The sequence below is a fragment of the Mustela nigripes genome, chromosome 1, assembly GCF_022355385.1.
Source record: "Mustela nigripes isolate SB6536 chromosome 1, MUSNIG.SB6536, whole genome shotgun sequence".
In the NCBI taxonomy this organism is placed as follows: Eukaryota; Metazoa; Chordata; class Mammalia; order Carnivora; family Mustelidae; genus Mustela; species Mustela nigripes.
In genome coordinates, this window is record NC_081557.1 from 110871529 (window position 1) to 110884535 (window position 13007).

At 43.3% G+C, this 13007-nt stretch overlaps 1 protein-coding gene across 1 annotated transcript in view; it reads left to right on the forward strand.

The window, feature by feature from the left end:
* DOCK5 (dedicator of cytokinesis 5) overlaps nt 1-13007 on the forward strand; it is a 211730-nt gene that overhangs the window by 167991 nt on the left and 30732 nt on the right. Inside the window, exons 36-40 of the mRNA XM_059372023.1 lie at nt 164-204; nt 847-937; nt 4115-4234; nt 8686-8775; nt 10711-10815. Of these exons, the coding sequence (XP_059228006.1) occupies nt 164-204; nt 847-937; nt 4115-4234; nt 8686-8775; nt 10711-10815 (447 nt within the window). The remainder of the gene's footprint in view (nt 1-163; nt 205-846; nt 938-4114; nt 4235-8685; nt 8776-10710; nt 10816-13007) is intronic.

Sequence of the window (13007 nt, forward strand, 5' to 3'; positions counted from 1 at the left end):
ACTTTATAAATGATGACTACCTTTTTTTTGTGGCAGTTAAAGGAAAACAATAGCCTCTGGAAAGGTGACACTGTAAACATAGTAATTTGGCCATTTCTGTGGCCAGCTTGTCCATAACATTTGACTTACATTGGTATTTCTGCCCCCCCCCTTTTTTTGGTAGAATTTTTATAAAGAGAAGAAGAGAGAGGACATATACATAAGGTAAGCTGGAGGAGATTTCTGCTTTTGCCATTTATGTCCTGGCTTTATTATTTATTTCTTCAGTAAACAAATGCTAAGTCCCAACACCATGCTTGCTGCTTTGAGAGACACTAAAAAAGTAGGAGAGCTGCCCCCTCCCCCTAAAAGGTAAACTCTTTAGACAGATGTGTAAGTCCAGCCTTAGGGAGCGCATAGGGAGGATGGTGTTGGCATTTCGGGGGAGGATGGAAGACTGGCCAGAGCAGTCAGGAAAGGCTGTATAGGTCAGAGGCATGGATGGACAAGTGCCTTGTGTCAGGGACCGTCAGCCTGGGATGCTGAAAGCCCTGAGCATGGAACAAACTCGGACTTTAACCAAATGCATTTCCTCGGGGAGAGGTTTCCCAAAGGAGCCCATGACATTTAAAAAAAAAAAAAAATTGAGCACCACTGCATTAAAGGAAGAGTACAAAATAGAGCCATTGGAGTGGGAAAGACACGCGGACAAGAAGCAGCAAAGAGGGGTGGAGGGAGGAGGAGACAGGAGGTGATGGAGTCCTTAGTCTGTGAAAAAGGACGGAAGGGAAGCAGGCTGCGGTGCGGTTGCGGAATGAGCTGAACCAGAGCGGCAGAGTGCCCCCCCCTTCCTCCCCTTCTGCCCAGGTACTTGTACAAGCTGCGAGATTTGCACCGAGACTCTGAAAACTACACAGAAGCTGCCTACACCCTCCTCCTCCATGCCGAGCTTCTGCAGGTAAGTGGGTCAGGCGTGTCTTTTTCCACGGCGTGGAAGTCCCCTGTCCAAGCCCTTTGGGACCAAATCCTGCAGCTTCATGACTTTGGATGGGAAGGAGCCGTATTCAAGGGAGATCCTTCTATCCAAGAGCACTCGTATGCCTTCTAAAGAGGCACCGCTTATTTTCTGCTAGGGTGGGGAAAATGTCAGTTATCATTTGTTTAAAAATCCTTTGGAAGCAGAGCGCAGCTTACAGGCCTCCAGTAACTGACAATCTCATTGAAGAAACAAAATATACATTGATTAATGTATGTAAAAAATCATCGTAGAACTGCCGAGAGATGAGCTGTAAATGAATTTAGTAGCACTACCCTACTTATACTCTTACAGAGTCAGAGTTGTGTGCCAGGGATATAAATATACCTACGTGTCATGGATCCCGAGTCATGATTTCTAGCTCTGACTAGTCCACTAACTTTGTATTTGTGTATGAACTGTTCCTTCCACATCACAGTCTTGGAGCGGCTAATAGCTCACACTTCTCCCAGCAGTGACAGAAGCTGCCATTCCCCATGGTGCTCTTGGAACCTTTCCTACCCTCTTCTTTCTTCCCATTTTCCTAAAGGGAAAGCACCTTCACCCGGGTGCTCAGGTAAATACCTGTTGTCATCTTGTATTCACCCTCCCCCATCGAGGCCGAGCTAGAATCACAGACCAATAGCAATTGTGAACTCCTCTCGCAAGGCACATGCTTGCCTTTTTTATTTTTCGGCATGGGAACAATTAAGATCTAGTCTCCCAGAAAATGTGAAGTTTGTGGTACGGTATTGTCTGTAATCACTGTGTGTTAGGTGTCTGACATTTATTTATGCTCTGGTTGTACTTGCCCCCTTCAAATAACATGTCCCCAGTGTCCCTGCCACCCTGAAGCTCCTGGTAACCACCACTGTGCCCTCTGTTTTCATGTGTTTGGCTTTTTCTAGAGCCCACGTGGAAGAGCTACCAGGTAATCTTTGTCTTTCTCTGTCTGGCTTGTTTCACTTGTAGCACCCCAAAGTCCATCCACATTGCCCAGAAGGGCAGGATTTCCTTCATTCTCATGACTGAATGGAATTCTGTTGCATATATATCCTACACCTTCTTTATCCATTGTTGGACACTTAGGCTGTGTCCGTGTCTTGACTGCTGTGAACAATGCTGAGTGAACACGGGAGTGCAGACATCTTTTAGGGATCCTGATTGTCTCTTCTTTCTATCCACTTTTCTTTATCGTCTTGCTATTGTCCTGGTCCATTGTCTCTCCCCTGGAGCATGACGGTAGCCCCCATTACATCTCCCTGTCGCCATTCTTGCCCCTAGCAATTAATTTTCTGGTATAATTTAATTTTTTTACTAAAATAAGGCATGTGCATTGTTCTTAGCTTTGTCATTAAGAACAGGAGGCCCCTGCCTCACCACTTCTCAGGGCAGCCATTCACAATTCATGTTCAGGTTCAGGGCACTAATAAGCTTATTGCATTTGGGATGGTAGGAGAGCTTGTTGACCGGGGTCTGATCACAGAGAGACTCTGGTATGTCAGTAACTGTAGGTCCTTTTTGTCTCAGAGTTAAACTCTAGCTTGGCATAAAGTTTGAGATGTGGATGCAGCTTTCCCCCACAGCTAGCTACTGAATTTAGGGGTGCTTTTTATTAAGTATTGTCCATATTTTCTTCATTGGGATAATATTCCATCTTTATCATGTACACAAGGCAAGTCTTTTACCAGATTGCATACACTTTTGCATGGTCTGAATGAGCTCTGTATGTTCACGCACCAGGACCATACTGTTTTGTGGTACGTTTCACTACCTGGTAGTTACTCTTCATTGCTGCTCTTTTTTCAGAGGTTTCTGCCCTATTTCTTTGTATTTATTTTTCCATGTGGACTTTGGAATCATGAAATTAAAACACTGATATAGGAAGAATTTCCATGTTTATGGAGTAGCATTTTCTTATCCAAAAACATGTTAGGACTTCCATTTGTTCAAGTCTGCTTTCCTGCTCTTCAATGATGTATTAAGCTTTCTTGTGTAGAAGTCTTGCATATTCCTTGTTATGTTGATTCTTAGGTATCTTTTCTTTTTTAATGTAATTATGGTAAAATACACAGAACTTAACATTCACTGTTTGAACCATTTTTAAGTGAACAGTTCAGTAGCCTTAAGTACATTCCCGTTGTACCTGGATATCTTCTTTTTTTTTTTTTTAAGTGTTATTTACTTATTTGATAGACAGAGATCACAAGTAGGCAGAGAGGCAGGCTGAGAGAGAGGAGAAAGCAGGCTCCCTGCTGAGCAGAGAGCCCGATGCGGGGCTCCATCCCAGGACCCTGAGATCATGACCTGAGCCGAAGGCAGAGGCTTTAACCCACTGAGCCACCCAGGTGCCCCCTGGATATCCTCTCATTTGGGGTTTATTCTAGTCCTGGTCTTACCTCTTCAACACGGTTATCTATTCCTGGGAACCCACCTCTAAATTTTTTTTTTAATTTTTAATTTTTTTTATAAACATATATTTTTATCCCCAGGGGTACAGGTCTGTGAATCACCAGGTTTACACACTTCACAGCACTCACCAAAGCACATACCTTCCCCAATGTCCATAACCCCACCCCCCTTCTCCCAACCCCCCTCCCCCCAGCAACCCTCAGTTTGTTTTGTGAGATTAAGAGTCACTTATGGTTTGTCTTATTGCTTAATTTGTTAATTTTTATGCCGCTACTTAATTCTCTCATTATCTGTGATAGTTGTTCAGTTGGCATGCTATGTGAAGAAATGGTCATAGTTTTACCCCTTCCTTCCCATTTTCATACTTCTAATTTTTTTCTTTCATCCTGTTGTCCGTGTGGTACCTTCAGTGCCCAGCAGGTGTGTTGGGCAGCCCTCTGCCCCCTTCACTACTGTTCACAGCAGTGCCTCACATGGTGGCTCATTTGGCGTTACTTGTTTTGAAACTGACATACATCTTATTTTGGGGGTGGGGCAATTTTTGTGTTTAATAAATAATCTAAACATACGGCTGAATCAAAAATATATACAAATATGTCTGTGACTTCTATCGGCTGAATATTTGTTACATGGATCTCCTTTGGTTAGTTGATTTACTTAACTGACGTGTTACGTTCATCTCTTTTGTTCCTTTTATTTGTTTTTCAGTGGTCCGATAAGCCCTGTGTACCCCATTTGCTTCAGAGGGACAGTTACTATGTCTATACCCAGCAAGAACTTAAAGAGAAGCTGTATCAAGAAATCATATCATACTTTGACAAAGGCAAAGTGAGTATTGGGCTGTATTAGGGAAAGGAAGAAATCGGCTACAGTGTTGCAGGGCAGTTCTGATGCTAACTACCCACAGTGAGCCCAGTTCCCTCAGGTTCAGGAAATAGCCCCCAGTCAGACAGCCCTCCCTTGAGACACCAGCCACAGTTCGGGGGTTTCTGGGCTACCCACATGGATCAGCAACTAACGGTAAATTTGGGGAGGGTATCCTGTGAACCCCTCAGATTTGATAATATGCTGGAACAGCTAACAAAACTTGGTAAAGTGCTGTGCTTACAATGACAGTTTTGTCTTAAAGGACGCAAATCAGGACCAGCCAATTGAAGAAGAACATAGGGCAAGGTCTAGGAACATTGCATATGCAGAGCTCCTGTGTCTTCTCCTGTGAGTGGATTTGGGGCACATTGGCTTCCTAGCAAATAGATGTTGAGAATTTCACCTGGGTCTCTATGCGTAGTTTTTGTTGGGGTTTCATTTGAAGCCTTCATTTGTTGACCCTTTGGCCATGTGAGTGAACTCTGTCTCCAACAGCCCTCTCCTTCCTGGAGGTCTGGCTGATTCCATGTAGATCAGGGCTCTGATCTTCTGATCCCATGGGCTGCAGTCTGGCAAGGCCAGCCCCATTCTGAGACCATCTCGAGGCCCACTGTGAGTTTTCACTAGTATAAATTCAGGTGTGGTCTGAGGGGCCCACCAGAAACAACAAAGACACTCCCCGTCACTGGAGAAATTCCAGGGACTTAGAAGCTCCCTCACAGAGACTCAGGATAAAGACCACACAAATCCTTTATTTTAAAACAATGACTCATGACTTACTCTTTATTATTCCCATGTGTTTCTTTGAATTTTGGTATTTTTAGTGGGAGAGCAAATGAATAGATAAATTAGGCTAACAAAGTCAATAAAGATCAGTTATTCAGGACACTTAACCCAATGGAGGATATAATGGGCAGCCCAGAGCCCGATTCTCCATAACCATAATTTTACTTTTTGAATACTGTTGAGTGCCAGGAGCTAGCACCATGATTTTCAGTGCATTCTCTAGAGATTGTGGGCCAGCCCCTGGTGCACACCCCACACCCAGGCCACCACTTGCCTAACACCATAGGTAGCAGGACGCCTAATTAATTGCCCCAGGGGCTCTGAAAAAAGGTAAACATGTGAACTAGGCAGGAAGTTGTGGAATCTCTATAGTCAGCTGGTCAGCATGGCTAACTGAAAGGCTTTTAAAATAGGAAAAAAATATGGAAAGCGTCAGGGGAAGAAGAAAAAAAAAAAACATGCACTATCCAAACAAAACAGATCCTAAATTTGACTCATTTCAAAAGTCTGGAGAGTTCTTACGGACTGCCACTTCCAGCCACTATTCCTGATGTAACAGTGAACCTGTTTGTGAAATAAGTAAATAAGCCCAAACAACCTTTGGAATGGGAAAGGATGTTTGCAAACGACATAGCCAATGCAGGGTTAGTATCCAAAATCTGTGAAGAACTTGTGAAGCTCAACACCCAAAAAACAAATAATCTAGTTAAAAAATGAGCAGAAGAAATGAATAGACATTTTTCCAAAGAAGACATCCAGATGGCTAACAGGCACATGAAAATATGCTCAATGTCACTCATCATCAGGGAAATACAAATCAAAACCAGAGTGAGGTATCACCTCACACCTGTCAGAATGGCTAAGATTAACAACATAGGAAACAACAGATATTGGGGAGGATGCAGAGAAAGGGGAACCCTCATGCCCTGTTGGTGGGAATGCAAACTGGTGTAGCCACTCTGGAGAACAGTATGGAAGTTCCTCAAAATGTTAAAAATAGAACTGCACTATGACCCAGCAATTTCCTACTAGGTATTTACCCAAAGAATACAAAAGTACTGATTTGAAGGGACACATGCACCCCAATGTTTACAGCAGCATTATCAACAATAGCCAAGTTATGGGAAGAGCCCAAATGTCCAACCACGTTGAATGGATAAAGAAGATATGGGGTGGGTTTGTGTGTGTGTACACACACACACACACACACACACACACACACACACGTATACAATGGAATATTACTTAGCCTTCAAAAAGAATGAAATCTTGCCATTTGCAATGACATGGGTGGAGCTAGAGGGTATGATGCCAAGTGAAATAAGTCAGAGAAAGACAAACACTATATACTTTCACTCATATGTGGAATTTAAGAAACAAAATAGAGGAACATGGGAGAAGAAAAAAAGAGACAAATCATCAAACAGACTCTTAACTATAGAGAACAAACTGAGGGTTACTGGAGGGGTGATGGGGGGAAGGATGGGCTAGAAGGGTGATGGGCATTATGGAGGGCACTTGTTCTGATGAGCACTTGGTGTTTTATGTAAGTAACAAATCTCTGAATTCTACTCCTGAAACTAATACTATGCTATATGTTAACTAACTGGAATTTTTTTTTTAAATGAAAGAAAAAAAATAATATAAGAAAAATAAGGCAGTGGGGCATCTGGGTGGCTCAGTGGGTTAAACCTCTGCCTTCAGCTCAGGTCATGATCTTAGGGTCCTGGGATGGGGCCCCACATCCAGCTTTCTGCTCAGCAGGGAGTCTGCTTCCTCCTCTCTCTCTGCCTGCCTCTCAGCCTACTTGTGGTCTCTCTCCGTGTCAAATAAATAAAATCTTTAATATATATATATATAAAATCAGGCAGATACTCATCATGATAAAGTAGCTACCATCTATTTAGTGCTAGTTACCATTTTGAGTGATTTCCAGGCTTTTTTTCTAACTTAATTCTCCCTAAAACCCTATTGGGTAGGTATTATATCTTTTTTACAGATGGAAAATCTTGAGGCCCAGAGACCAAGTATATATTGCTCAAGGTCTTTGGTCTCTGTGCCCCTTGACCTGCTCGAAAATCACTGAGGATCCCAAAGAGCTTTTTTCCCCACATGGATTGTATCTACTGATACAAGTATCCTTAGAAATTAAAACAGAAAATCCTAAAATATTTATTTACTTGTTCTCTGAAGGAACTTTTTACTATGAATATAAATCATATTTATTGAAAATTACTATATTTTCCAAAAAATTAGTGCTATGAGTGGCATTGTTTGACATGTTTGACAATCTCTCCAGCATCTGGCTTGGTAGGAAGCAGCAGAATCCTCATATCTGCTTTCTGCATTCCGTCTCCTGTGGTATTACCCATTCGGTAGTTGTGGGAAACCCCCTGCATGAGAGAATGAGGACTGAGAAAGACAAATAGTATTATTATTACTAAGAAGGGAATTGTGACCATAGGGACTCTGTGAGAGGATCTTGGGGACTCCCAGAGACCAGGGACCACACACTTTGAGAAACTCTGTGCCAGGCTGTCTCCCTATTTTTGACATAACTTAGTATTTGGTAAATGAGGAGCAAGCTTGACTTCTTGGATACTGTTGATGGGTTTCCTGCTCCAGGTCCCAGCTGATCTGGAACGGTTTCCATGTGGCACATTTCAGAGCCTTTTCCAGGGATCCCAGCCCTGAAATTTCAGAGGGGGTAAATTTGGCAAAGGATGATTTCAAAAGACTTAATTTTTAAATCTTTTTTACAACTGTACGTGAACTACGCCACATTCCTTCAGCAGCCAGAAACAGTGGGGCATAGTACCTGTTAATAAGAATCAAGTAGGAAATTACCAGATGCTGTGTTATTACGAGCATCCACCTAAGAAACATTTTATGAAATATCAAAAGGAACAGAGGGCTCAGTGTGGGATGCTAGCCTCAGATACCATATATCTCCAGTAAGCTGTGTCTTACACGGTCATTAGTGAACTTAAAATGTCATCAATACAAGAAACATCAATGTTTCTTAGGGCATCAAGTGTCCTAGCAAAAAGGCATTTTTCTTAAAACTCTTTGACTAAGCAGATGGTTTGGTCAGAGATAGGGAATCAGTGCTCAAAACTGGAGAAACAGTTTCCCAAATTTCATACAACAGCGTGGTTAGTCTTTCTCCCAAACTACCTAATTCAAAGCGTGCGCGCATGCACACACACACAAACACACTCCAGATCCAGAACTAAGGCCCACACTAACTTCCTTTCTCCTCCAACGAGATTCACAAGCTCTCAAAACCCAGGCTTTGGAGCGGGTCCCTCTCAGCTCTCAATGGTCTTAGTGCTTTGCCCTTTCAGTGCAATATCGCTTTCTTTGGGACACTCTGTGGTGTTCTTCATGTTCTCACAGACAGAATTCTAGAACATGCCTCCTGGCAAAGCAGCCAAGGTAGAGTAGCATTGTCATGTTAGAAGAAAAGGTTTAGTTGGTCCAAGAGGTGAGGCGTGGTGGGAATATTTGCAGAAACTCAACCACCTGACTCCTTGGTCATTGTCAGCCACTCTCCCCTGGCTTTTGCAGACAGATCAGTGACTGCTTTGTTCTCCTCTTGTAACCCTCCTTTTGTTTTCTCCAAGATGTGGGAGAAGGCCATCAAACTGAGCAAAGAGCTGGCTGAGACCTATGAGAGCAAAGTATTTGACTACGAGGGCCTCGGCAACCTGCTGGTGAGTCCGGATCAGCATGGGGCAAGGGTCTGACAGCGGTGCCAAATTTGTGTTCATGAAAATGTTTTTCTGCTTTTGAGATAGTCAAGATAAACCGTGTTCTTTATAGTGGGAAAGCAAACCTTGCTTGAAAGAAAAATGAAAAAAAGGCGAGGTCCTAAAGGTGTTATCATTATTCCTCTAAATTATCTCTGATAAAGGGCCCAGGATCCTTGCCTCCAGACCTCTCTCTCTCTTCCCTGTGCATTTTGTTTCCCTAGAGCAGAGACCCTCCGTATTCCTGACCCATCTCCTCTTCACCCTCTTGGTTACTCGGCCTCCTGTGAACACTGTCCATAGTTTAAGTATCTTCTGACATCTTCTGTCAGAATCACTCATTCTGTGGTCCCCATTCTCAGGGTCCTGCCAAATGAATGAACTGCCAATCTATGAGCCTTCTTTTTGTTTTTTGTTTTTTGTATGTGTGTGTGTGTTTTGTTATACACATCTTGGTATGTTGTTAAATGCTTCTGCCGGATCTTGAGTCTCAAATTTTGCCTCCCTCCTTCTCCCAAAATGTCACTGTGGTGCTTACACACATTACAGTTCCATGAACTTCTGTGCCATGCCTGGCCACGGGCACAGACCAACTATTTAAAAACAAAACAGCAAAACAAAAATAACACTCTGAATGTCCAGTGGTAGGCCAACACACATTACATTTGATAGTTTTTAGTAGTGGAATCACAAAAGGTCAAGTTACCTGTTGTTACATATAATACAGTTGACCTTTGCACAATGCAAGGAGGGGAGTTTAGGGGAGCCAACCCCCAACACAGTTGAAAATCTGCATATAACTTTTGACTCCTCCAAAACTTAACTACTAATAGCCTATTGTTGACTATTGCTGACTAGAAGCCTTACTGATAACATAAACAGTTGATCAACACATATTTTGTATATGTATTATATACTGTTCTTACAATAAAGCAAGCTGGAGAAAAATGTTAAGAAATCTAAAGGAAGAGAATTCCCATACTATACTGTATTTACCAAAAATATCTGCATGTAAGTGGATTCATCCATTTTAAACACGTGTTGTTCAAGGGTCAAGTGTAGCTTCTTTGAGGGGATAGTCGTCACGATCCCTTTGAAAACGCTTGCCCGTATGTTGTACAGCTCCTGCTATCATCACACGCAGAAAATCGCTTCTTCATTTCCTTAACTAAGTGGAGCGATTAGTGATACACCGCGTTAACCCTGCTAAGAACGCGTGCTAGAAACCTTCACCTAAATAAACTAAGTAAATACTAAAGTGAGTAAATGGTCACGGGACCATTGTGAGAGGGGCCTAGGGACGTGCCCCGAAGGGTCTGGCTACTTATTTTGCTCTCTTTAAGGCTTACTCTCAGCTCTGGCCAGGAAACCTGTTCCCAAGGGAAGAATTAATGATAGCGCTGAGACCAGACACTGAAAAGCAGAACATCACCACCACCTTCTGGGCACTCGTAGCTGAACCAAGGACTTTAATCGAAACCACCTGTGTGAACCCGAAAGTTCTTTATCTTCTTTTCTCCTATATCTCTGTTTAAGTGCAGAATCTCAGATCTCCGCGAATCTCAGAAGGGGCTTTTTAACCTTTTAGGGGTCCTGAACCCTCTTCAGAAAACTGGTGAGAGCTAAACACTGCCTCCCTTTACAGAGGAATGCACACCCCGTGTGTCTTCCCGCAGGCAATTCTGGAGATTGCCAGACCGTCCAAGGCTCATTCACAGACCCAGCTCCAAACCCTTCCATCCAAGAAAGGGATAGCTTCTTGGCCCACAGGATATTTTCCAAAGACTATTCATTTGCCTGTTGGCTCATGGGAAACAACAAAGCAAATAGTCTGATCTTCCCCACCCCTCAATGGTGCCCTTGTAACTTCCCTGTGGAATGTCTTGTTTTGTTTTCCAGAAAAAAAGAGCCTCGTTTTATGAGAACATCATTAAAGCAATGAGGCCTCAGCCTGAATACTTTGCTGTTGGATACTACGGACAGGGCTTTCCTTCTTTCCTCCGGGTAAGAAACCTCAGGGTAGTCCTCCGAGCCATTAAGCCGTGCAGTCTGAAGGAGGGTCAGTCTTCATTTCTTCTCCAGATGGGCCTCATGTGCTAGCAGCTGGAGGCCCGCATCCTCACTGTGGGAGGTCGGGGAGGGGAGCCACTTCCTGCGTGGCCCGCCTCTTCACCCCGCACCCCAGCCTCCGGTATTCTGGCAACTCCTTTGTAAAATGGCTTTTCCCACGTGGAATGAAAAAGGGAAAGAGAACCGTCACCTCCGTGGGTCTGCTGCTGTGGGTCCGGCTGGAGAAAAGTGTGGATTGATGTATTTAGTTGTTTGTTTTATTTCCAGCCTGAGCTGGTTGGAAAGCAAATATCCCGAGGAAAAGAGTACAAAAGTTTCACAAAAATAAAAACAGGTGTTGTAATATTGAGAAGGACCATGTTATTCTTCCCTTCTCTAAATTTTCTATAACATGATACCGATTTTAAAATCTACAAAACAAAATCTGATTTTTTTTCCCCCACACACAAAAAAGGAAGTCTCTGTAGAGCTGGCTGTGTTTAAACATATTATCCATTTTCCTTCCCCTGATTTAAGAAAAAGGGAGAAAAGAAGTACTTTACATTCCTCATCGTGCCCCAGGAGGAGGTAACTCATCCATTCAGTAACTATGTAGCAAGTGCCTGCTGTGTGCCAGGCACACATGAGGCAGATTCCAGTCAGATAAGGTCCTTACTCTCGGAATTCACAGCCTCACCCGTGTAACCGTAATTAAATAATCACGCCAACAAATGGAGATTGAAACTGACCAAGACAGGTAGTCTGTGCTCTAAGAGTTGGTTAACCAGGGAGTAGTTACCAACTAACATAAAAACTTACGTTCATGGGAAAAAAAAAATTGCACATGATTGTTTAGTATTTATAATCACCAAAGACCGGATGCAGCTCACATGTCCCTCCACTGGTGAAGAGATAAATAACCTGTGGGATAGCTGTGCGATGGCATACAACTCGGTCATAATCCACACAAGCACGTGCATGTATTTAGTTGTTTGGAGTGTGCCCCCATGCCTATAATACAGCAAGGCAGATGCATGCACTGGATGCACTGTGCCGAGTAAAAGATCTTAGACCAGGAAGTCCACGTCCTCTTTGGTTTTATTTATATGGATCTGGCCAGACCGACACTGAACGGCAGGGGTGGAAAGTGGACGAGTGGTCGTCTCATAGCAGCGGGGGAGGGTTGGGCTTCAGAGGCACAGAGAAATTTTGGCTGGTGGTGAAACTGTTGTGTATCTTGACTGTGATCATGGTGATGTTTGTCAGAATTCAGAGAATTTACCCTAAAGATAGTAAATTTAAAGATAGATTTCACTGTATGTAAATTACGTTTTGTTGTTTTTTGTGTTTTTTTTAAAGAGTTGGGAAAGACTTCCTAGGGAATTTGTGCTTCAGCTGCAGTATGAAAGGCAAGTTTGGAGTCTCAGAGATAAAGGTGGTAGGAAAAAGGCATTGCAGGCAGAGGAAGTGGTGGGCAAGCTCATGGCAATGCCTGGGAGTGGAAGTCCAGTCCAGCGGGAGCAGAGCATGTGGGGCTAGTAGGGAGCTGAGGCATGAAGTGTGGGGACAACATGCAAGACAGGCTGTGAGGTTGCTATGGCTGTGTTGATGGCACCCAAGAGCAGGAGGGAGCCATTGCAGATTGTGTGTGTTAGCAAAGTCATCATCTGGCTGGTACGGACAAGGCTGGACGTGTACAGATAAGCCACTTAAAGACCATTACAGATGTTGAGGGAAGGGAGGGCCGGACATCCTAGGCAAGTGGCTTTAGAGAAAAATGGAAAGATTTCAGATAATAAGGTAACAGTATTTGATGATTTTTCTTGGGACACATGGGTGAGGAAGAATGGAAGTGGCAAGAATGGTTTCTAGATTTCTGGCTGCCTAACTGGAAGGACATGGAGCCATCCAGTAAGACAGTAATACTGGAAAATAGCGTCACGGTAGAGAGATTCAATCCATTCATTGAATAAACATTTATTGAACTCCTGCTCTCTGCCTTGCTGTATTATAGGCATGGGGGCACACTCCAAATCAAGCCAAATCCTTGAAATTATGGAGCTTATATTCTAGTTTAGAGACCTACAAAAAGTAAGTGAAGCATTTAGTGTGTCCGATGGCCTAGGCCAATGCCTCACCCCTTGTAG